The sequence below is a fragment of the Phycodurus eques genome, chromosome 2 (genome assembly GCF_024500275.1).
Source record: "Phycodurus eques isolate BA_2022a chromosome 2, UOR_Pequ_1.1, whole genome shotgun sequence".
NCBI classification, from domain to species: domain Eukaryota; kingdom Metazoa; phylum Chordata; class Actinopteri; order Syngnathiformes; family Syngnathidae; genus Phycodurus; species Phycodurus eques.
Window position 1 is genome coordinate 13,683,092 of NC_084526.1, and position 25,340 is coordinate 13,708,431.

Below are 25,340 nucleotides of genomic sequence, written 5' to 3' on the forward strand. Positions count from 1 at the left end.
ATTCACCACGTTTGATTCGCAGATCCTGACATTAACATAAACACATGAGAGGAAGAGTCCTCTTTATGGCTAATCAAGTAAATTCAAAGTCACCAGACTGCATTGAAGTAATTTTATACCCTTTCCCACTCGCCCTCAGGGATGTGTTGGTTTGTGTTGTGTTGGCTAAGGAAGTGGACGTAATGCAAGTTATGGTGAGTAATAGTTGACATATACGTAACCTGTTGGGATTGGCATTTTTATGCATGTTATTAGAGGACACTAATAATTGTCCATGCAGCCACTTAATTTAATTAATGCAAGTACTGTATCAACACATGAAGCCAACAGCAACCTCACCAATTTCTATAGTTCTTGTCCTCATTAGGGTTATAGGTGAACTGCAGCCTATCCCTATTCAGGATTACCCCTCGCACACACACACACACACACACGCACACACACACACACTAGGAAATGCTCTCATATACACTACTGAAATGGTCTCACACATTCAGTACTACTGGTAGTTTTGCCGTTGGAAATTCATCTTTTGTAGAATAATTAAGGAAACTATCTTGTCTTTATGGGTTTTTTTTTAAATACAAAGAGCTATTTACATGATATAAACAAAAAGAGACGCAGGTAGAAAGAAGAGGGATAAAGAAGAAGCAGAGGAGAGCGATGGCGAGATGGCCGGCTGTCCTCTTGCTCCCCACACTCTCTCTCTGACCCCGCAACTTGAAAAAGGACAGATTACGAGGCAGGTCCTTCAGTAAAATTCAGTAAATTTCCATAATCAAGACATTCCCACCAGCTACCCAGCTAGTTGTGGTAGCCTGCTTGGGAATATCCTTGGATAAGACAAACAATGGCTTGCTTCTATTAGCAAGGCTAGAGATCTCAGAGGAGTCACACCAGAGCTATGGAACAATAAAAGAATACATTATAAAGGAAAGGCATTAATGTGAATCCAAGTAACTTCATCAACTCATTGCTTACAGACATTAAAAACACTCTTTCACACGACTGAAACACATTGGAGAATGTACTGTATATAATATGAGCATATTTTAGAATGTTGTGTGAGAGGATTTTGATATTGATTGAGAGCATTTCAGTAGTGTGTAAGAGAGTGTTTCAGCAGTGGTAGTGAGAGTTTTGGTTGTGGGTAAGGGAGTATTTCTGTAGTGTGAGGGTGTTTCAGTAGTGTGTGAGAGAGAATTCAGTAGTTTGTCATTTCAGTTGTCAGAAAGCATTGCAGTAATGTATTTGAGCAAAAAAAACAAATAATAATAAATCTGTATTGTTTGAAAGCATTTCAGTAGTGTGTGTGAGGTAATCCTGATTTATATCCCTGACAGTCCCTTTACATCCCAGCTGACCTTGAGTGAGAGGCAGGTTACACGCAGGACTGGTCACCAAGTTAATAGCAGAGCACAAGTAGACAACCAACTATTTGCAGTCACACCGTTGGACAATCTAGTTTGAGTCTTCAATGAAACCAGTTTGCATGCTTTTGGAATGTGGGAGGAAGCTGGATTAACTAGTACTTACAATGTCTTTTCCTGACTGATTAGTAAAATAAGCATATAGGGTTATATTGGGTTGATGTAGAAGAAAAAGAGCAAAACATATTGCCGTACTTTTTATCCATCTGTGTGCTTTTATTGACAACATGTTTGTATTTTATCACAATGCCATCACATACTGTATATATACAGTATATATGAGATATACATAGACGCAATATGCAGTTAAATAGGAACAAAAGCCTCCAAAATGAACATGCTGTATACAGTGGGTACAGAAAGTATTCAGACCCCCTTAAATTTTTCACTCTTTGTTATATTGCAGCCATTTGCTAAAAATCATTGAAGTTATTTCCCCCCCCCTCATTAATGTACACACAGCACCCCATATTGACAGAAAAAAATAATTATTGAAATTTTTGCAGATTTATTAAAAAAGCAAAACTGAAATATCACACAACCATAAGTATTCAGACCCTTTGCTGTGACAGTCATATATCTAACTCGGGTGCTGTCCATTTCTTCTGATCATCCCTCAGATGGTGCTCCAGCTGTGTTTGATTATACTGATTGGACTTGATTAGGAAAGCCACACACCTGTCTACATAAGACCTTAGAGCTCACAGTGCGTGTCAGAGCAAATAAGAAAATCATGAGGTCAAAGGAACTGCCTGAAGAGCTCAGAGATAGAATTGTGGCAAGGCACAGATCTGGCCAAGATTACAAAAAAAAACCAAATGCTCCATTTAAGGTTCCTAAGAGCACAGTGGTCTCCATTATCCTTAAATGGAAGAGGTTTGGGACAACCAGAATCCTTTCGAGAGCTGGCCGTCTAGCCAAACTGAGCAATGGGGTAGAAGAGCCTTGGTGAGAGAGGTTAAGAAGAACCCCAAGATCACTGTGGCTGAGCTCCAGAGATGCACTCGGGAGATGGGAGAAAGTTCTAGTAAGTCAACCATCGCTGCAGCCTTCCACCAGTCAGGGCTGAAGGACTCCAAGATGGTGAGAAATAAGATTATCTTATCTGATGAGACCAACTTTTTCTTCTTAATTCTAAGCGGTATGTGTGGAGAAAACCAGGCACCGCTCACCACCTGTCCAATACAGTCCCAACAGTGAAGCATGGTGGTGGCAGCATCATGCTGTGGGGGTGTTTTTCAGCTGCAGGGACAAGACGACTGGTTGCAATCAAAGGAAAGATGAATGTGGCCAAGTATAAGGATATCCTGGACGCAAACCTTCTCCAGAGCGCTCAGGACCTCAAACTGGGCCCAAGGTTCACCTTCCAACAAGACAATTCTCCTCACTAGGGTCGCGGGCGTGCTGGAGCCTATCCCAGTTATTCAGCTAGAATAACTCCGTGACTGTTCTTGAATGGCCCAGCCAGAGCGCTGACTTAAACCCAATTGAGCATCTCTGGAAAGACCTGAGAATGGCTTCCCACCAATGTTCCCCATCCAACCTGACAGAACTGGAGAGGATCTGCAAGGAGGAATGGCAGATGATCTCCAAATCCAGGTGTGAAAAACTTGTTGCATCATTCCCAAAAAGACTCATGGCTGTATTAGCTCAAAAGGGTGCTTCTACTAAATAATGAGCAAAGGGTCTGAATACTTATGGCTGTGTGATATTTTAGTTTTTCTTTTGTAATAAATCTGCAAAAATGTCAACAATTAATTTTTTTCTGTCAATATAAGGTGCTGTGTGTACATTAATGAGGAAAAAAAGAGCTTACATGATTTTAGTAAATGGCTGCAATATAACAAAGAGTGAAAATTTTAAGGGGGTCTGAATATTTTCCGTACCCAGTGCAAGTACTATTTTGGATGTGTTTGTGCAGAAAAAGGGAAGAAGCTCACACAATAGGTAATAGATGATGTTACAATCCTCTGAGGTCTTGTTTTTCCTGCATATCAGCACAGAGTGACAGCAGTAGAACTGATGACTGACTATAAATAAGCAAACAAGATCAAATATTGTAGTATTTGGAAAAACAACACAAACGAATCCAGTATTGCAAATGGTACAAAAATGAAAATAGATGACAATCATTGTGAGCAGTGGACTATCCGTAATGGCCATCACGGTGCATCACTTTCTCTGTGTGTAGGTTTCCAAAATCCTCATCAACATCTCTGCCTCCTGTCACACACACGTGCGGGAACACACACATACACAAATTATGATTTAAAATACAAAAGTAGAATACTAAAAACACTGCAATTTTAGAAAGAAAAAAAAAACAAACAAAAACCGAGAATGGTGAATGGTGGATAAAATACAGGGTGATTGAAAAAAGTAACTCCCTATTTTAAAATAGTTGTCATTTATTCAGGCTGGTTAGAGCATCTGCCTCACAGTTCTGAGGACCGGGGTTCAATCCCCGGCCCAGCCTGTGTGGAGTTTGCATGTTCTCACCGTGCCTGCGTGGGTTTTCTCCGGGCACTCCGGTTTCCTCCCACATCCCAAAAACATGCATGGTAGGTTAATTGACAACTCTAAATTGCCCGTCGGTGTGAATGTGAGTGCGAATGGTTGTTTGTTTGTATGTGCTCTGCGATTGGCTGGTAACCAGTTCAGGGTGTTCCCCGCCTCCTGTCCGATGATAGCTGGGATAGGCTCCAGCACGCCCGCGACCCTTGTGAGGAGAAGCGGCTCAGAAAATGGATGGATGGATGGGATAATTTATTCATATGTGTATCTAATATTGTTTTAATTTTTTTGTGGAAGTTCCATCATTAAAGGAGCAAGTCTATTCTACCAAACCAACGACTTTGGAAGAACTTGAAGGGCGAATACAAGAAGTTATGTCTGCAATCCCACAAGAGTTCCTTGTGAAATCAGTTAATGCGGTTTCCAGGCAGCTTGAGAAACTGGTGGCTAATGCTAGCGCCCATATCGAATTTTAAATAAAACTCCATGCAATACACTTTCTTCTCATGTTCATTTCTTGTAAGAATTATAGTTCAGAAATAAATTACAAGTACTTAAAAATAGGGAATTACTTTTCAATTACCCTGTACACAAATAAAAAAAAATACTTCAAAAAACAAATTAATATCGGGGAAAAATATACAAAAATATAAGGGGGCAAAAGAGAAAAATATTAGAAAAATGTGGAAGACCTGAGTAAAAAGTACAAAAATAATTCGGAGAAATACCAAAAATATTAGAAGAATAGAAACTTACAGAAATCAGAGAAAAATACATAAATATTAAGTACAAAATACAAAACATGACAAAAATACCAAACATTTTGGGATAAAACAAACAAAAATGTTCATGGAAAATAGCAAAATATTAAGAAAAAAAATAAAAAGAACATTAGCGAAAAAAGAAAAAATATTAGAAAAAAATAAAAACAACTAAAAGGAAATACATTTATTAATTAATGAAGAATACATTTTGAAATACTCGAGAAAGCAATTATTGATGTGAAACTGTAAATGTATTAGTAAAAATGAAAAAATAGGAAAAGTATTTGGAAAAAATACTAAATTATTAGGAAACAAATACATAAATATGAGGGAAAATACAAAAACATTTGGACAATAATACCCAAAAATTTGGAAAACAATGACAACAATGTTTAAATGCAGCATCCTTTTATAATTTCACTTAAAGCAACAGACCCTAACCTGAGTTTTTAAGCGGCTCTCTTGCGAGTCAATCTGTGCTTGCATGGCCACCCGCAGGAAGTCCTGGAAAAGCTCACTGAGGCTACTGCGCCCCCATGGTTGGGAGACCGCCAAGGCCCCCACCCCCTGGTCCTCAGTGGAGGAGAGCAGCGGGGTATCCATCACACTCTTCTTGCCCATGAAATGCCCTGAACAAAAAAAATTTAAAAAATCAGTAGACCACAATCAAACAGCCATTTGTTTTCTGTAGTATTTTCATCATTAGGGTCATGGGTGAGCTGGAGCCTATCCTAGCTGAGCTTGAGCTACATGCTGGACTATCCATCCATCCATCCATCCATCCATCCATCCATTTTCTGAGCCGCTTCTCCTCACTAGGGTCACGGGCGTGCTGGAGCCTATCCCAGCTATCATCGGGCAGGAGGCGGGGTACGCCCTGAACTGGTTGCCAGCCAATCGCAGGGCACTTAGGAACAAACAACCATTCGCACTCACAGTCATGCCTATGGGCAATTTAGAGTCTCCAATTCATGCATGTTTTTGGGATGTGGGAGGAAACCAGAGTGCCCGGAGAAAACCCACGCAGGCACGGGGAGAACATGCAAACTCCACACAGGCGGGGCCGGGGATTGAACCCGGGTCCTCAGAACTGTGAGGCTGACGCTCTAACCAGTCGGCCACCGTGCCGCCCACGCTGGACTAACCACCAGTTAATCACAAGGCAAGGCACATATCGACAACCATTCACACTTACAGTGACACCTATGAAAAATGTTCGTTTTTGGAATAATATAAATGTGTGAATAATAAAATAAAAGGCTTGCTACTTTTCTCTTTTACAATTAGAAAACCATAAGGCATTTATTTTTCATTTACAGTACAAAAGTAATAAATATTACATGAGGTATTTTTTAAGAAATAATGTTTTATTTTTGTTATTACTATAAGCTCACTATAATAGCTGAAATAAACATTACAGTAAGTAGATGCACATGCAGTATGTCTGTTTGAGTTTTTGTCCATTAGTATGCTGATGACCTGTTTCTTTAACAATAAATTATTCCGTATTTCAAAAATATATTAAATGCAAACTGTGTAATATTAAAATAAAATAAATAATAATGCAAAATAAGTTTCATTTATTTAAAAAAAAGATCTTAATACCAATAGTAAACATTATAGTCCAGAATATTAGTTTTTGTGTATTCAGTATGCTGATGGCTGTTGGAAAGTAGTCTGTTGATTCATCTAAATAATGCAGCTGGGATCAAAAGATTATAATAATAATAATAACATTATTTAATTTAAAAAATACAAAATATTTGAATTTAATGTGAGCATTTTTCTCAATATTGCCGGTAAACACTACAGTACAGAACATGAGTTAAAAAAGAAAACAAACTACAAAAAGAATTGACTTAATTATGACAATATTGTAAACATTCTTATTAGTCGTCATGAACATTACATTAGCTTGGCTCCTATACAAAAGCAACTTCATTATAATTAAAGCCGGAACTTACCTGTTGCCCAAAGGTTCCCTCTGGGATTCAGTTTAATTTTGGCCACTTTATTCCTCAGATCAGTGAGGTCAAAGCTATCAGCTGTGCTGATAGAAGCGAGAGAGAAGAAGACAAAGCAAGTCAATAAGCCACACCGGCACATGTTTTTCACCGTCAGACCCTTCATGGTGCCCTGAATCTCACACAGTGTGTGACTGTGTGTGTCTTCAATGATGGAGCAGCCATCCTACTTTTATAGGAGCCTCCTGGCCTGGCCCCGCCCCCTCCGCTGATGATGTGTTTTATTCCCCATGACGTGAATCATTTTACAAAAATATCATTACTTTTCAACCCACACTTGACCAACCGTCAACATCACTACAAGAGGCAAGTGGGTAAAACCACTGATTTGTGGACATGTTATTGAAAATTGACTTTTTATTTATTGTATACAAATAGTTGGGTCGCCCACTCAATGAATGAAAGCAAATCTTTTGTCATCTGTCTAGTTTTGACAATTTGCCTCAGGTTAGCTGACCATGCAGCTGCTAGATACCGAGTTCTTCGCAGAAGCTCAGCGATGATAGAGCTTTTTCTGATGCTGGTCCCACACTTTGGAATCGCCAACCTCTGCACGTTTGACAAGCCGCAAACCATCCATTTTTAATCTGAATGAGATTATATACCTGTTTTATCATTTTAATTCTTTTAAAATTCTAGTTGTATTGTTTTATGTTTAATTGCTTTTTTAAACTTTTAACTGGGAAACGGCACAGATGTGCTGAAACCCGATCCCATACCAGTCACCCAGGAACCCTTTGATATGTGTATGTACCCAGATGTGTTTAGTGAGAAAAATATATACAGTGAATGGTGTGAGTGTGTGCTAAGTGAGTGATTACGAGGCATGGCTACTGCAGGTCGGGCCCATTAGGCAGGACAACTACCGACGAAGAGGGTCATCCCACCCAGACCCAACCAACATGTTTGTTTTTTGAAGGCAAGGGAGGAAGCGAGGGTCTTGGAGAAAAGCCACACGAGCACAGGCCAAAATTTGAACCCAGAACCTTTCTGCTGTCGGGCAGAAGTGCTAACAATGAGGTACTGTGGTGACAACTATGAAATAAAATACACTATACAAAAAAAACAAAACGAATTACTCTACCTAAAATAAACCCATGCAAACACAGAGACAGCAAGCAAACACCACAGAGTCAGACCATAAACCTCAGAACAATGAAGCGAACGTGCCAACCAAGCAAACCCGAAGCAAACAATGGACACACATACAGATAAGGCACCACCGACCTGGCACATGCGGATTTAAAACTATACTACATCACTACAAACTATAATACGTGTCGAGTAATGTCCATTAATAGGTAGCATCCATGGCTAATTTGTATCCTCCCCCCAGGAGCATTTGGAGCCAGGATCCCTGACTGGCCATGACAATGAGCCACATGACATTCGAGTGGTCGCAACACGCTGCTCTCATCAGCACGCTGGTGTTCTGAGGACACGAGAAGATGCTGAGACAGACTGACTCTGCATCACATTGTAGCTGAAACGATGGCATGCTTCAGCTGTGTACCTTGCTCTTTGAATAACCTTTGCTATTCTCACACAAACACACACACACATGGCTGAATGTCATCCCAATTAAAAGACTGTGGAAATCCATCTGGTCATCTTTGGCGACACGTTCACAGTTTCAATGAACAGCTTATCTTCATTTAGTTTTTAATGTGTGGCGATGCTGTTGTTTTGGGGGAGGGGGAGGCGAGGGGCGCAGGAGAAAGTATCTGTAGACGGAGGTGTAAAGGTCACTTGAGATGAAGGCCCCTGGGTAATCTGGCATCACGTTATTACTTTGGGGAATGCAGCAAAAAAGGAAAACACAAACAATAGAAAACAGTGTGAGGTATGAGGACATCCGCTAATCAATTTCACTCAAAACTCAAGGGCTTCAAATCAAATGATTTGGATCTCAGGCATTTGACAAAATTGTTTCATGTTAAGACTTGACATCGACACGTACAGTATTCTGTAAATGTATGATTAGCATCGAAGCAGTAATCAAGCTGATTGACTTCAAATATGTTCATGATTCAACTCAAGACATGCACACACCAAATGCATGAAAAAGGTGACAAAAAACCAACAACAACCTTGTACGGGGTCTGGCGGGATCCCCCGGGCCACCGCAGATAATTTTTTAAATTTTAAAATAAATTAAGCAATCCGGAAGAGTACTATAAGGAAAAATAAACACATTTTCTTCACGCAGAAATTTTATTTACACATTGTACTTACACCAAGTACATGTTGATGTACAAATTTCAGATTAAAATTAAGTTTGCCTAATTTCTTTGCTTTTTTGTTTTGGTCTCCAATTTGAGCCAAGCCCATCTCCACCTGCACCTGATCCCTGCTTCAAGCTGTGCCACATGAATAGCATCCTCCTCTTTAAGCACTCTCATTCTGGAAAAGAATTGACTAAAATGATTGTCTGTTTCACTTCATTTTTCAGTGTTACCAACTTCAAAGGCTAATCCCAGATGCGTCCTCCATGACCAATTAGAAGTAGCTCAAGCACATTGTCTATCAGAAATTGTTCAAGAAACAAATGTCAGTTTACTAATTATAGAGCATTATTTTGTAGGGAAACTATTGAACATTCGCAATGAATTACCAAGTTCAAAACAACTATTTTCCAGCAGCATGAGCGTCACTGTTTAAAAATACAAGTCTTCAGACCATGGATGACATGATGGAATGAAAATGAGATTTTGTAAAAAAATAAAATAAAACAGAGCTAGCGCAAATTTAAAAAATACTACTGGTATTGGTAAATTTTTTTTTTTTTTTTTACAATTTACAGGATTCTACTCAATGTTTCTGAGAACTTCTTTCTTCATCTAGCGCTACCAGAAAATGACTGACAATCTTTCAGAATGCTTTATCAATGTTCATAACTATTTTTCAGCAACATATTACATTCAGCACAAGGCTTAGTTCATTGACCATTTTCTAGCAACATGGGAAAAAAACACTTCATGTTGGGATGGTAACCAGATTCCATATTTAATAATGTTCATATTTACAGTGCCACCAGAAGGTACTCACACACCTTCACTTTTTCCACATTTTGCTATGTTAGACTTTTTCTGACGCTGGTTTGAGTAGTTTTCTTTTCAAAAAAGCTATATAAAAACATTCCATAATGACAAAGTAAAAGAAAAAAACATTTTCAGACAGTTGTGCAAATTTATTGAAATGTAAACAAACGGTACTTAAGTTTTCACACCCTTGGCTTAATATTTTATTGAAGCACGTTTGGCAGCAATCACAGCCTCAGGTCTTCCTGGGTACATCTATGAGATTGGAACACCTGTTTTGGGACATTTTCTCCCATTCTTCCGTGCAGATCCTCTCAAGGTCAGCCAGGTTGGATGGGCAGCGTCAGTGGGCAGCCATTTTTAAAAGAAGAGAGAATCACCTTTTATTGTCATGAACATGCATGCATGTACACAAAATTTGTTCTCTGCATTTAACCCATCACAGTGAACACATACAGATGTTAGTGGAACACACTGGAGCAGGGGGAAGCTGAAGCGCCAGGGGAGCATTTCGGGGTATCAGTGTCTTGCTCAAGGACACCACAGCCGTGAGTCTGGGGGATGTTGGCGGATGGCCCAGTTGGGGTCTTGAACTTAGGTCCCCCACGGTGGCAGTCGATGATCCTAACCATGGGCCATGGCTGGCATCGACACATACAGTATTCTGTAACTGTATGATTATCATCGAAGCAGTAATCAAGCTGATTGACTTCAAATATCTAATATATAATTAGATATTTCCGGTCTTTCTAGAGATGCTGGATTGGATTCAAGTCCGCGCTCTGGCTGGACCACTCATAGGCTGCTCCTGAAGCCACGCCTTTGTCATCTTGGCCGTGTGCTTTGGGTCATTGTTGTGTTGGAAGGTGAATCGGCGCCTTAGTCTGAGTTCCAGAGCACACTGGAGCCAGTTCTTTTGAAGAATTTATCTGTATTTGGCAGCTGTCATCTTACACTCTATGCAGACTAGTCGTCCAGTTCCTGCAGCAGAAAAACAGCCACGCAGCATGCTGCTGCCACCACCTTGCTTCACAGTAGGGATGGTGTTAGCCAGGTTATGAGCAGGGCCTCCTCTTCTCCAGATCTGACGCTTGCAATTAAGGCCAAAAAGTTCTATTTGGTCAGCTGGCCATATCAAGGAAGGATCCTGGTGATTCCAAACTTCTTCCACTTCCAAATAATCGAGACCACAGTGCTTTTTGGGACCTTCAATGCTGATGGAATTCTTTTGTATCCTTCCCTAGATTTGTGCCTTGATACAATCCGGTCTCAGAGGTCTGCAGACAATTCCTTAGACTTTGTTGCTTGGTTTCTGCTCTGATATGCACTGCAAACTATGAGACCTTATACGGACGTGTGTGCCATTCCAAATGATGTACAATCAGCTGAATTTACCACAGGTGGACTCCAAGTTGGAGAAGCATCTCAAGGATGATCAGTGGAAATCAGATGCACCTGAGATTAAGTTTGAGTGTCATAACAAAGGGTGTGAATGGCTATGTTCCGTAACTATGTTTGACTGTTTACATTTTTTATAAATTTACACAAATGTTTGAAGATATGTTTTTACTTTGTCATGATGGGATATTTTATGTAGATTTATTTTTTTCCCCCAAAGAAAACTATACTCAAAGCCGCCTTAGAGTAAGTCTGTAACAGCAAAATGTGGAAAACGTGAAGGTGTGTGTATACTTTCTGGTGGCACTGTCGTTGTCATAAAATACTTCACATCTTTTTTTTTTTTTCAAAGACATTAAGTAGACAAGCAAAAACAGTGCTTAAACCATGTTTAAGAATGCTCCACTTGAAAATAATAATTATTATTAATAATAATAATAGCCTTGTTCCCTCACAAAAATATTTTTAAAGCTATTCCAATTTCTACAAAATGCTTTAACAAATGGTACAAAAAGAAAAGTTGGACAGAGTGGAACTCAATTGCTGACTTGAGGTTTTGTTTTTTTCTCTCTCTTTCCTGGACATAGATTTCACTCCCGGTGGACCAGCACGAAGAGACCCAACATGAAGAGAACGGCATACTGCGCAAGGACAAGGCACACACATTAGATTACACTGATACATTAAGTTGGCGAATAAGTTGTCAAACCTACTTTGAACTTGGGGTAGTCGTTCATGAGGATGGTGACGATTCCAATATACGGCACAAACCTGGAGAAAAGACAACGGATGAGTCAGCTCCACAGTACAGTACATTGATTAAATTGTAATGCATTTAAAGTTGTCTTTGGTCAGGTCACTTTTGGAAAAATAACTTTTTTTTTTTTTTTTTTAGCTCAATGAAGAGTTTTACTTGTTAAATTAAGTAATGCTAATAATACTTGCTTGACTTCTTAAAAAAATATATAATAAAAAAGGGCCGTGACTTGGCCAAGATCACTTGTGAAAACCCTGCTTGAGATGAAAGCCTGACATCCATTTATGGTGTACTGGGGTTTAGGAAATTCTTCTTAAGACGCTGAATAAAATGAGAAAACAAGGTCGGTCAGCCTCATGGGGATGCGAACGTATGACGTGAAGGAAACGTTCAGTGCCAGCTACCCTTGATTAGGCTCCCATGTGGGAGGGAAAACATGTATGAAGCGGATGAATCTACCCTTAATCCAAATCTTGTTCAATGGAAATTAACTTTTAATTGCTAAACTATCGTGTCATGAAGTCGCAAAACACATACAATGGGCAAAAACGTATTTAGTCAGCCACCAATTGTGCAAGTTCTCCCACTTAAAAAGATGAGAGAGACCTGTAATTTTCATCATAGGTATACCTCACCTATGAAAGACATAATGAGGAAAAAAAAAAAAAAAAAAAGAATCCAGAAAATCACATTGTCTGATTTTTAGTGATTTAATTGGTAAATTCCTTGCTAAAATAAGTATTTGGTCACCTATAAACAAGCAAGATTACTAGCTCTCACAGACCTGTAACTTATTCTTTAAGAGGGTCCTCTGTCCTCCAATCATTACGTGTATAGATGGCACCTGTTTGAACTCGTTATCAGTATAAGAGACACCTGTCCACAACCTCAAACAGTCACACTCCAAATGCCACTATGGCCAAAACCAAAGAGCTCTAGAAAAATGATAATGATAATAATCAGAATCAGAATCAGAATCATCTTTATTTGCCAAGTATGTCCAAAACACACAAGGAATTTGTCTCCGGTAGTTGGAGCCGCTCTAGTACAACAGACAGTCAATTTACAGAACACTTTGGGGACATAAAGACATTGACAAAAAACAATTGTGCAAAAAGATGCAGAGCCCTCTAGCAGTTAGAGCAGTTCGAATGACTAATATTGCAATAGTCCGGTGCAATGACCATTGTGCAGAGGGCGCTGAGACTTCAAGGAGTGTATGCGGTTTAAAGTGACGAGTAGTGCGATCATCTGGGACAATGTTGGTTGTGCAAATGTTACAGATACTCCTCAATCAGTGTGCAAATGGAGCAGATGCTACTCTGGCATGAGTGGCCAGTATATGCAAATAGTGCAGCATGGCGAGACAACCACAGTGAGTGCACAAGTAATACATAATTGGCCCCACAGAAATGTGACAACGAACTCAAGTCAAAAAATTTCCAGCTTGTTGTAATGGAATTGTAGGTTAGGTGTTTAAGAAGTTGATCGCAAGAGGGAAGAAGCTGTTGGAATGTCTACTAGTTCTAGTTTGCGTTGATCGGTAGCGCCTACCTGAGGGAAGGAGCTGGAAGAGCCGGTGACCGGGGTGCAGACGGTCCGAGAGGATTTTGCACGCCCTTGTCTTAGTTCTGGCAGCGTGCAAGTCCTCAATGGTGGGTAGGGGGGTACCGACAATCCTTTCAGCAGTTTTGATTGTCCGTTGCAGTCGGAGTTTGTCCTTTTTTGTAGCAGCACCAAACCAAACTGTGATGGAAGAACATGATTCGATGACCGCTGTGTAGAACTGTCTCAGCAGCTCCGGTGGCAGGCCGTGCTTTCTCAGAAGCCGCAGGAAGTACATCCTCTGCTGGGCCTTTTTGAGGACGGAGTTGATGTTGGTCGCCCACTTCAGGTCCTGAGAGATTGTAATTCCCAGGAACTTGAAGGTCTCAACGGTTGACACAAGGCAGCTGGACAACGTGAGGGGCAGCTGTGGCGAAGGATGCCTCCTGAAGTCCACGATCATCTCTACCGTCTTGAGCGTGTTCAGCTCCAGGTTGTGTCAGCCGCACCACAGCTCCAGCCGCTCCGCTTCTTGTCGATATGCAGACTCGTCACCGTCCTTGATGTGGCCGATGACAGTGGTGTCATCTGCAAACTTCAGGAGCTTGACAGTCGGGTTCGCTGAGGTGCAGTCGTTCGCGTAGAGAGAGAAGAGCAGCGGAGAGAGGACACAACCTTGGGGGGCCCCAGTGCTGATGCTGCGTGTGGATGAGGTGGCCTCCCCCAGCCTGACCTGCTGTGTCCTGCCCGTCAGAAAGCTGTAAATCCACTCGCAGATGGCAGGTGAGACGCTGAGCTGGAGAAGCTTGGTTGAAAGGAGTTCAGGGATGATGGTGCTGAATGCTGATCTGAAGTCCACGAACAGGATCCTCACGTAGGTCCCTGCACTGTCAAGGTGTTCTAGGATGAAGTGCAGTCCCATGTTGACTGCATCATCCGCAGACCTGTTCGCTCGGTAGGCAAACTGCAGGGGGTCCAGCAGGGGACCTGTGACACTCTTGAGGTGGTCCAGCACGAGACGTTCAAAGGACTTCATGACCACAGATGTCAAAGCGACAGGCCTGAAGTCATTCAGACCAGTTTGTGCATCATGATTTAATGCTGCAATCCAATTAAATGTGCCATGTCCACCTTGGCCATCGGGAGGCAGTATAATATTCACTCATTCATTTTCCGTACCGCTTATCCTCCCTGGGGTCATGGGGGTGCTGGAGCCTATCCCAGCAGACTCTGGGCGAGACGTGGGGTACACCCTGAACTGGTCGCCTGCCAATCGCAGGGGGCAGTGTAACAGTCATGCACAAATGAACGAAGAAGAATCTTCTGCTCCGACTACTATTATTGTGAGTGACTGTAGTATTGTACTACTTCCCAGTGGCGAAGGCAGGCACACCTGAACGAGTGCCACATTGCAGCATTACATCATGATACACATTTTTTATTCTTTACATTGTATTAAATTATGTTATTACTCAATGTTTCTAGGACAATAATTTTCCTTATTAAAAAATAAAATTTAGGGAGGCAGAACAGCTAAACTGCACTGCCATTCATTTTAATGGGGAAATATGATTTGAGAAGTGTTTTGAACTACAGGCGTGGTCATCGAACAAATTAAACTCTTACCTCAAGCCACCACTGTATTTCCATTATTTTATACAAGAAATACCCTTGCACTTCTACCGTACTGTATTTTTATCTCAATATCTATAAGTAGTATGAATCTTTTATTAAAAGATTTCTTGAAACTTTGAGAGTATACCATACCATGTGGTTTACTAACTGGTTGACTCAAAGTCTGTATGATAGACAAATGTTAAAATCTAAGATTACTGGTGGAAAATGACTTTAAAAAAGGGGAAATATAGAAGGTTTTGTTACCCCCGCGCTCGTCCCACCACGTCCTTCTTCTCGAGCCAGTGTTGTCCCTGCTTATACAGACCTCGATCATCCACAGCGTTATTGTCCCCTTTGGTCAAAAACTTAATGTCTCCATTTTCCCTAGAAACAGAAACATATGATTTAAGTCCCATGACTTTAGCATTCGAGTCATCTGCAAGCGTAATTCAGTCTTACTTTTCATGAACCTTTAAAACTCTGTGTACAATTGGGATCTCTCGGCCTTCTATCCTGAAGACCACGATCTCGCCCACTCGGATGGGGTCCTCCACACGGTTGGTGAGAAAGAGGAGGTCTCCTCTGTGGAAAGCTGGCTCCATGCTACCACTGAAATTAGCCAGAAAGGGTCATCCTTTTCATACCATTGTGACAGTTTCCTTTTAAAACTTAATTGACACTCCTGCAGGCTCATTACCAAAAATCCTGCCTTTTTGCGTTCAACAGACAACATGAACTGCAACACTATTGCCATATAATAGTTGCTACAATGCTGCTGCTGCTTCTTACGGCTTTTGTTTTTAAACGCTGTCTTTTGAATACTAGAAAAAGCAAGAGAGATGGTCAATCCAGCAGTAGAACATGCTAAAAACTGGGTTTCTACCTATGAGCCAAAAGAAAATCCTTATAACAATCAATGTGCATAAGACAATGTCCAAAATTTGGGATCATTTTACACTTAAAAATAAGATTAACTGCAATTTCTCTACTGCAAAGCAGAACTGGTTTACACAACAGCACGTTCACGTTCATCCACACAAGGTATCGATGTCAGCTAATTTAATATCGCTTCCCACCAAGAATTAGAATTTAGGACTAATATGGGCGGGGGTTTGTCCGATATAACCGATTTGCCATTACATTGAGGCATATTTTTAGGCCATATGCACCCATATTACTGTACAGTACAAAATTATTGCTTTGAAGGCTTTTTTCGTGCCCTAAAATGTCATTTAAAGTACAAAGTTATTTTAAATATATCCATCCATTTTCTGAGCCGCTTCTCCTCACTAGGGTCGCGGGCGTGCTGGAGCCTATCCCAGCTGTCATCGGGCAGGAGGCGGGGTACACCCTGAACTGGTTGCCAGCCAATCGCAGGGCACATAGAAACAAACAACCATTCGCACTCACAGTCATGCCTACGGGCAATTTAGAGTCTCCAATTAATGCATGTTTTTGGGATGTGGGAGGAAACCGGAGTGCCCGGAGAAAACCCACGCAGGCACGGGGAGAACATGCAAACTCCACACAGGCGGGGGCGGGGATTGAACCCGGGTCCACAGAACTGTGAGGCTGACGCTCTAAATATATAAAATAAAAAGCTTGAAAATATTTGAAAGTTTCACATTTTATCCAAACTTACCATGCCGGTGTACTTGGTCATGGTGACATTGTTAACATACAATACTCATCATAGGTGAGTCGTTTCCAAGAGCCGCGAGGAATTAGTGTGCTTCCTTGTTCCAAATAGGTTGCCAAAGGCGAACAGCTTGACACATAGGCACGGGAGGCACGTCTTTTGGAACTGGATCCGACAATACATCAGTCCTATTGTCTGCCTGCATTGCGCCACAGCGTCATTAAACAACAGCAGTCAATTCTAGTACTAACATACTTACATACGGCAGCTTAACTGAAAAATGGAAACTATTTTTGGACACTGTTCAGTCTCGACAGTCCGTTTTATCTGATATCCGTTATATCAGGATCCCTTTTATCGAACTTCCACTGTATACACATAATAATACACCCACACACTCAACACAAAGATTGGCTAACAGTTCACCAGTTCACAGCCAGCTGCTAACCTGAGCTTTCAACAACCAAACTCTACACTCTCATTCGATGACTCCCGCATCACTCACCAGGCGAGGCGCCGCCTTTTAAAGCCACACATACAAACATAGTGTGGGACGTGAGGATGGCCCCCCCTAAGTGGAGCTGCACCTTACCAGCACATTTTGTTTTCAATAATGCAAAATCAATTTCTATCCGATTACTCGATTAAACTACGGGATTATTGTTTCAAATATCAATTGTAAAAATATTTGATAGTGGCAGCCCGATGTAGGCTTATTTGGTGGCCTCAACATTCCGTCTCTGCTTTTTGCGTGTAATGTGGTTATGATTGCTTCATCAAGCCGTGACCTTAACTCTCACTGGAGCAGTTTGCAGTCGAGCTCGAAGCGGTTGGGATGAAAATCACCACCTCCAAATCTGAGACGATGGTCCTCAGTCAGAAAAGGGTGGAGTGCCCTTTCCGGGTCGGGGAAGACATCCTGCCCCAAGTGGAAGGAGTTCAAGTATCTTGGGGTCTTGTTCACAAGTGAGTGAAGAATGGAGCGGAAGATCAACAGGCAGATCGGTGCAGCATCTGCAGTGCTGCGGACTCTGCAGTGCAGCAGACTCTTATCGTTCTTTAATGGCGAAGAAAGAGCTGAGCCAAAAAGCAAAGTTCTCTATTAACCGGTTGATCTATGTTCCTACACTCACCTATGGTCATAAGCTGTGGGTCATGACTGAAAGAACAAGATCGCAGATACAAGTGGCCGAAATTAGTTTCCTCCGCAAGGTGTCCGGGCTCTCCCTTAGAAATAGGATGAGAATCTCGGTCATCCAGTAGTCCCATCTGGAGGCGGGCCTGGGGACGACCCAAGACACACTAGAGAGACTATGTCTCTCGGATTGAAGTCCCCCAGCTTGAAGTCCCCCCACAAGAGCTGGACTTCCCTGTTTATGCTGATGCCTCCGTGAAACCAACCTCGGATAAGTGAAAGAAAATGAATGGATGGATGGATGGAGGGGAAAAGCTTAGAATGTGCTTTTCCAGACATACCTGAGAACAACAACGATGGGACTCTCGCTGCCGGTGACCACCATGAGACCCTTCCAGATCATCAGAGCCGAGGAAACTATCATGCCAAAGTTCAGCACCTGGTAATAGAGCTGCAATAGAAATCCACAGTTATTATTTTTTGGGGTATTTAACAACTATGAAAAACCTGTGAAACTGAACAGTTTGATGCATTTAGATTGGCACACTACATGCCTCATGACAGTGGTTCTCCTACTGGGCTCCACAAGCCGTAAGATGGGGGTCCACAAAATTTTAAATTGTGTCTCAGAAGCTCACACAAAATATGGGGACGAGCGTGTCGATAAAAGGCCTCCCTATCTTAGAGTTGGGAAAGCTCTGATATGACATAAATAAAAACAGAATACAATGATTTGCAAATCATGTTCGACCTATATTTAATTGAATACACTACAAAGACAAGTTATGTAATGTTCAAACTGATAAACTTTGTTTTTAGCAAATAATCATTAACTTCGAATTTTATGGCTGCAACACGTTCCAAAAAAGCTGGGACGGGGTCATGTTTACCAATGTGTTACATCACCTTTTCTGTTAACAACATTCAATAAATGTTTGGGAACTGAGGAGCCAACTCACCACCAGGTGGTGATCAGTTGACAGCTCCGCCCCACTCTTCACCCGAGTTTCCAAGACATGCGGCCGCAACTCCGATGACACGACCACAAAGTCGATCATCGAACTGCGACCGAGGTTGTCCTGGTGCCAAGTGCACGTTTGGACACCCTTATGCTTGAACATGGTGTTTATTATGGACAAACCATGGTGATAACAGAAGTCTAATAACAGAACACCACTCTGGTTCTGATCGGGGGACGGTCCTCCCAATCAAACCCTTCCAGGTCTCACTGTCATTGCCGACGTGAGGATTGAAGTTCTCCAGCAGAATGATGGAGTCCCCAGCGAGAGCGCTCTCCAGCACCCCCTCTAAAGACTCCAAAAAGGGTGGGTACTCTGAACTGCTGTTTGGTGCATAGGCACAAATAACAGTCAGGACCCGTCCCCCCCACCCGAAGGCGGGGGGAGGCTACCCTCTCGTCCACCGGGGTGAACCCCAACGTACAGGCGCCGAGCCGGGGGCAATAAGTATACCCACACCTGCTCAGCGCCTCTCACCGTGGGCAACTCCAGAGTGGAAACGAGTCCAACCCCTCTCAAGAGGACTGGTACCAGAGCCCAAGCAGTGTATAGTGGGGATGGGGTGCTGCTGACCGCGACTCGGGACATTGTGAATCGGTGGGGAGAATACTTCGAAGACCTCAATTCTACCGACATGCCTTCCCATGAGGAAGCAGAGTCTGGGGTATCTGAGGCAGAGTCTCCTATCTCTGGGGTTGAGGTCACCGAGGTGGTTAAAAATCTCCTCGGTGGCAAGGCCCCGGGGGTGGATGAGATTCGCCCAGAGTTCCTAAAGGCTCTGGATGTTGTATGTCTGTACTGGTTGACACGCTTCTGCAACATCGCGTGGACATCGGGGACAGTGCCTCTGGAATGGCAGATTGGGGTGGTGGTCCCCCCTTTTAAGAAACGGGACCGGAGGGTGTGTTCCAACTACAGGGGGATCACACTCCTCAGCCTCCATGGTAAGGTGTATTCAGGGGTCCTGGAGAGGAGGGTCTGTCGGGAAGTCGAATCTCAGATTCAGGAGCAGCAGTGTGGTTTTCGTCCTGGCCGTGGAACAGTGGACCAGCTCTTCACCCTTGGCAGGGCCGTCGAGGGTGCATGGGAGTTTGCCCAACCAGTCTACATGTATTTTGTGGACTTGGAGAACGCGTTTGACCGTGTCCCTCGTGGAGTCCTGTGGGGGACGCTTCGGGAACACGGGGTACCGAACCACTTGATACGGGGCTGTTCGGTCCCTGTACGACCGGCGTCAGAGTTTGGTACGCATTGCCGGCAGTAAGTCAGACTCGTTTCCAGTGAGGGTTGGACTGCACCAAGGCTGCCCTTTGTCATCGATTCTGTTCATAACTTTTATGGACAGAATTTCTAGGCGCAGCCTAGGTGTAGAGGGGTTCTGGTTTGGTGGCCTCAGTATTGCATCTCTGCTTTTTGCAGATGATGTGGCTCTGTTGGCTTCATCAGGCCGTCATCTCCAACTCTCACTGCAGCGGTTCACAGCCGAGTGTGAAGCGGGGAAGTGAGAGTGAGGGAACAATGGAACGGGAGATCGACAGGCGGATCGGTGTAGCGTCTGCAGTGATGCAGACTTTGTATCGGTCCGTTGTGGTAAAGAAAGAGCTAAGCCTAAAGGCGAAGCTCTCAATTTACCGGTCGATCTACGTTCCTACCCTCACCTATGGTCACGAGCTGTGGGTCGTGACTGAAAGAACAAGATCCCGGATACAAGTGGCCAAAATGAGTTTCCTCCGCAGGGTGTCCGGGCTCTCCCTTAGAGATAGGGTGAGACGATCGGTCATCCGGGAGGATCTCAGAGTAGAGTCGCTGCTCCTCCACATCAAGAAGAGCCAGATGAGGTGGCTGGGGCATCTGATTCGGATGCCTCCCGGACGCCTCCCTGGTGAGGTGTTCCGGGCATGTCCCACCGGGAGGAGACCACGGGGACGACCCAGGACATGCTGGAGAGACTACGTCCTTCGGCTGGCCTGGGAACGCCTCGGGATCCTCCCGGAAGAGCTGGATGAAGTGGCTGGGGAGAGGGAAGTCTGGGCACCCCTGCTAAAGCTACTGCCCCCGCGACCCGACCCAGATAAGCGGTTGAAAATGGATGGATGGATGGACAACGTCCCAAATTCATTGGAATTGGGGTTGTATTACATGAATGTGACTGCATGCATGCATGCAGCATTTCTAGCTCACTGTCTTTTTTCATGCAGGTTGGAATCATATACCTTGAGTCAAAGGTTTCCAAAGTAAATAAGTCACTGATTTTGCAACACTTTCCTTTCTTGTCATATGGAAATCGATGTGAAAGTTCCACATTTTTTTAGCCTTTATTTGTGGCTGACACCATTTGGACTAACTGCCGAGGTGGACGGCGACCGCAGCAGATGAATGGGAGAAATCTTTATCAAAACAGCATGAAAGAGGACAAGCGGCGGCTAGGTAGCCAGTCAGGTGACCCAATGCAGCAAGGATTTGCGGCACCAACAGGCGCAAAACCAACCTAACCTTAGCCACGGTATTGTGTGGGATCCTGGTTAAAGTAAGCCATTTAAACTAAAACATTTACAAAGGGCGACGCAGCAGCCAAATGGCACTAGCATACTCGCTTTCTGGTTCAAAAGGTAGTTTTCAAATAATCAAATTGGCTTTTTAATTTTTTGGATTATTATTTCATAATAGTACAAGGAGTAATGATTTGATTACAATTTGGATGACATTATTGTCAAAACGAACAGAGCATAGGGATTTAGAGGGCAAGCCGGAGCCCTAGTAATGACTTTATAAAACCAGTTTAATTCTATACATTATCTTTTATGTATTTATATAATGAAGTGCTATTTTTCTTTATTAAAAACTTGTTTTTGAGACAGACTGCAGTGTAACAATGGCATTTGAATTCATTTAAATGGGGAATATTTGATATAAGAGTAAATTGAGTTACAAGCTTGGTCACTAAAATGACACTTGAAAGTCAAGGTACCCCTGTATTGGTATTAATTTAATTGTGTGTTAGGTTAATAGAGGACTCTACATTGCCCGTAGGTGTGAATGTGAGAGCGAATGGTTGGTTGTTTATATGTGCCCTGCGATTGGCTGGCAACCAGTTCAGGGTGTAACCCACCTCCTGCCCGTTTCCTCAATGTATGTATCCGTGCATTCCTCACTGCACTTAACCACATACACCAGAATGGTTTTCTGTGTGTGTGGAAAGTGACGAAAACCAACAATGAAGAATGCGCACGAAGACGTGCTTGTTCCCAACAAGGGCAGTGAACAAAAATGTGTCTTAACTGTGGTAAAATAAATGACCAGTCGCCTCAATGCAACAGTTGGAATAAGATTATATTGTGCAAAGGAGGCTTTCACAGTGTGTAGAAGTCTGACTTGCTCCCTCCTGCTCCGAGCATCAGTCAACACCGCGTGGAACTTCAGTCAAGTCAATTGGGTGAGTGAAACAATAAAATATGTCTATGCCAACATTGAGGCAGCGAACAAATCAAACGGTTGGTTGCACTTTTGCACTGATGTTTTTTTGCGTTTCTTTTAGTCTTCAAACCAATCTAAGAGCCGATGACAGAGAACAAAAAAGCTTAACATTGACCTAAAACTTCACCAAAGGTCAAACTAGCAAGTTTACATCACATTGAATTGGGACAACATTCACAAAAATGTTGTCTCACAGTATCACAAACACTAACCTCGTCTCACCGTCTCATCGGTGGGTAGGTAAAGGAATCAACGTTTTATAGTATTTGGTTCCATTTGTTAGTCTTTTTTTTTGCCGTTTTTCTTACCGTCAAGGTTTACTTTCATTTTCAAAATTCACCGGTGTCGTTTGAGGTAACTTTTCTTGCCAAAATGCAGAGTTCAGGTGTTTACCCTTCAAAATAAAAGGCTACAAGCTTAAAACAAGAAATCAAGTTAAAACTTGCATATATAAACCATTTGACGTGATAAGACAGTCGCAAATAACTATTTTAACAATGCTATATTTAACTTGCGGCACGTTAGAGCGTCTGCCTCACAGTTCTGAGGACCGGGATTCAATACCCGACCCCACTTGTCTGGAGTTTGCATCTTCTCCCCATGCCTGCGTGGGTTTTCTCTGGGCACTCTGGTTTCTTCCCACACCCCAAAAACATGGGTGGTAGGTTAATTGACGACTCTAAATTGCCCATAGGTGTGAATGTGAGTGCGAATGGTTTTTTGTTTGTATGTGCCCTGCAATTGGCTGGCAACCAGTTCAGGGTGTACCCCGCCTCCTGCCCGATGATAGCTGGGATAGGCTCCAGCACTCCCGCGACCTTTGTGAGGATAAGTGGCTCAGAAAATGGATGGATGGTTATAAAAATCAGAATAGATATACAATCTCTTTTTCTCCTCCTAAATTAGACGCTTGTATATATTTTTTACTTTGTTGGTTGCTCTAAAATCATAAATATGAGTGTATATTTGTAAATATCAATTTGCTGCTGTGACAATATTTTCCTTCACTGGATGAACAAAGCTATCAACATGACATATTTAGGTTGAAAATGTTAAAAATAAATAATTCCCATGGCATTTAGGATTGCGTATGATAGCAATGTTTGATTGGTTTTAGGATTGGGGGCGGGGGGGGGGTCCTTGAAGGGGGTGGGTTCTTCCTGAATAACTCAAGAATGTTCGCCAACCTTATGGTACTTTACATTTAAACTATTCAATCACAGTTGTGATCAGGACAACTTCTGCTAACAATGCTGTAGGAAGCGACAAGCTAGCTAGTTGTTGCTCCAATCGGCTCGACAACTTCACCTTAGCTATTGTACATTTCACTTGCCATAAAAGCACCGAGGTTTGCGTGTAGTTTTGTTTCATTAACGTGTTGTACAGAAGCTAGCGACCGTGAGTTAGCCCAGACTGTGGTCTCTACCCTACACAAAGAATCAAAGTGACGCCGTTCCACCCACCTGCCGCTTGTTCATGCGACGCACGTCGTCGAGGAAATCAAATGATAACATCGTGGGAAATTATGCGAGCGTAAAAAAAAAATCGAAATTCACATGAAAACGTGTTTATAAGGCGAGCATATGAAAGCGGCGCCAGGCAGTAGAAAAGCACGCATCCTATCTTCGTCTTCCGGGTGCGCGTTACAACCGGAAGTCCCGCCTACTCGCGCACTCTGGGTTGAGTTGTCACGTCAGGATACGAGGATGCTGGACAGACGCTCTTACCGCAAAAGATGCAAGAGTCAAACGTTCACATTATGTGTCAAATTTTCCTTTCTTAACATTATTATCATTCGTAAAACTAAACCTTCGGGCCTTCGTCGTATTTATTTTATTTTAATGTTTTTTTTTTGCTTCTTTTACTGCATATAGTTTTTAAATAAACGTCATTTCTTGTCGTTAGTAATAAACAGCCATTCATTTTCACATTTTACCCTTCATCAGGAAGGGCATCCGGAGCGTTTATCTAATGAATCCCATACCGGATCGGTCGTGGCCCGGGTTAACAACGTCCGCCCCCGGCACAGTTAACCTGCAGGGCGCCGGTGGAAATTCAGCTACTGTGGGTCAAAGACGAAGGAGAGGTGGAAAGCGGGTTCTTAGGCAGAAAGAGATGAGGAACGCACAGAGCCTAGACTTGAATGTGGGGACTTTGAATGTTGGGACTATGACAGGAAAATCTCTGGAGTTGGTTGACATGATGATTAGGAGAAAGGTTGATATATTTTGTGTCCAGGAAACCAGGTGGAAATGCAGTAAGGCTAGAAGTTTAGGAGCAGGGTTTACATTATTTCACCATGGTGTAGATGGGAAGAGAAATGGAGTCAGGGTTATCTTAAAGGAAGAGTTAGCTAAGAATGTCTTGGAGGTGAAAAGAATATCAGATTGAGTGATGAGGCTGAAACTTGAAATTGAGGGTGTTATGTATAATGTGATTAGCGGCTATGCCCCAAAGGTAGGATGTGACCTTGAGGTGAAAGAGAAACTCTGGAAGGAGCTAAACAAAGTAGTTCTGAATCCGGAGTGACCGGAGAAAACCCACACAGGCACGGGGAGAATATACAAACTCCACACAGGCAGGGCCAGGATTTGAACCCCGGTCCTCAGAACTGTGAGGCAGCTGTGCAAACCATGCCGCCTTAACTAAATCCATCCATCCATTTTCAACACCGCTTATCCTGGTTAGGGTCGCGGGGCGCTGGAGCCTATCCCAGCTGATTTCGGGCGAAAGGGGGACTACACCCTGAACTGGTCGCCAGTCAGTCGCAGGGCACACATAGACACGGACAACCATTCGCAATCACATTCGCAGCGTCACTGAGTGGGAACTGAACCCACGCTGCCCGCACCAAAGTCAGGCGAGTGTAGCGTGTACCACTACACCATCAGTGACCTTAGCTAAATTTAACGAGTGAAATAAAAAATACAATTTAAAGTTCTGAGAAAAAAAACATTATTGACAAGGTAATTTATATTACTCC

General features: G+C 42.7%; 2 protein-coding genes across 2 annotated transcripts; both read right to left on the reverse strand.

Moving 5' to 3' along the window:
* Nucleotides 1-1,656: 1,656 nt before the first annotated feature.
* nmbb (neuromedin Bb) lies at nt 1,657-9,392 on the reverse strand. The gene is made up of 3 exons (XM_061668059.1): nt 6,673-9,392; nt 5,150-5,337; nt 1,657-3,653 (listed from the first exon to the last, which is right to left on the reverse strand). The coding sequence occupies exons 1-3, from the start codon at nt 6,836-6,838 to the stop codon at nt 3,603-3,605; spliced, it is 405 nt and encodes a 134-aa protein (XP_061524043.1). The 5' UTR covers nt 6,839-9,392; the 3' UTR covers nt 1,657-3,602.
* A 91-nt stretch (nt 9,393-9,483) lies between these two features.
* sec11a (SEC11 homolog A, signal peptidase complex subunit) lies at nt 9,484-24,011 on the reverse strand. Its single transcript, XM_061668044.1, has 6 exons — nt 23,821-24,011; nt 18,206-18,315; nt 15,550-15,699; nt 15,355-15,474; nt 11,885-11,942; nt 9,484-11,812 (listed from the first exon to the last, which is right to left on the reverse strand). Exons 1-6 carry the CDS (start codon nt 23,869-23,871, stop codon nt 11,762-11,764), a joined length of 540 nt encoding a protein of 179 aa, XP_061524028.1. The 5' UTR covers nt 23,872-24,011; the 3' UTR covers nt 9,484-11,761.
* Between the last annotated feature and the right edge of the window lie 1,329 nt (nt 24,012-25,340).

Coding starts and splice junctions, on each gene's coding strand:
- sec11a (XM_061668044.1), bottom strand. CDS start 23,871: ATGTTATCATTTGATTTCCTCGACGACGTGCGTCGCATGAACAAGCGG. Junction 18,316..23,820: donor GTCGCATGAACAAGCGGCAG/GTGGGTGGAACG, acceptor TTTCTATTGCAG/CTCTATTACCAGGTGCTGAA. Junction 11,943..15,354: donor GTGGTGGGACGAGCGCGGGG/GTAACAAAACCT, acceptor TCTTTTCTCCAG/GTTTGTGCCGTATATTGGAA.
- nmbb (XM_061668059.1), bottom strand. CDS start 6,838: ATGAAGGGTCTGACGGTGAAAAACATGTGCCGGTGTGGCTTATTGACT. Junction 5,338..6,672: donor AGGGAACCTTTGGGCAACAG/GTAAGTTCCGGC, acceptor TTTTTTGTTCAG/GGCATTTCATGGGCAAGAAG. Junction 3,654..5,149: donor AGAGCCGCTTAAAAACTCAG/GTTAGGGTCTGT, acceptor TGTGTGTGACAG/GAGGCAGAGATGTTGATGAG.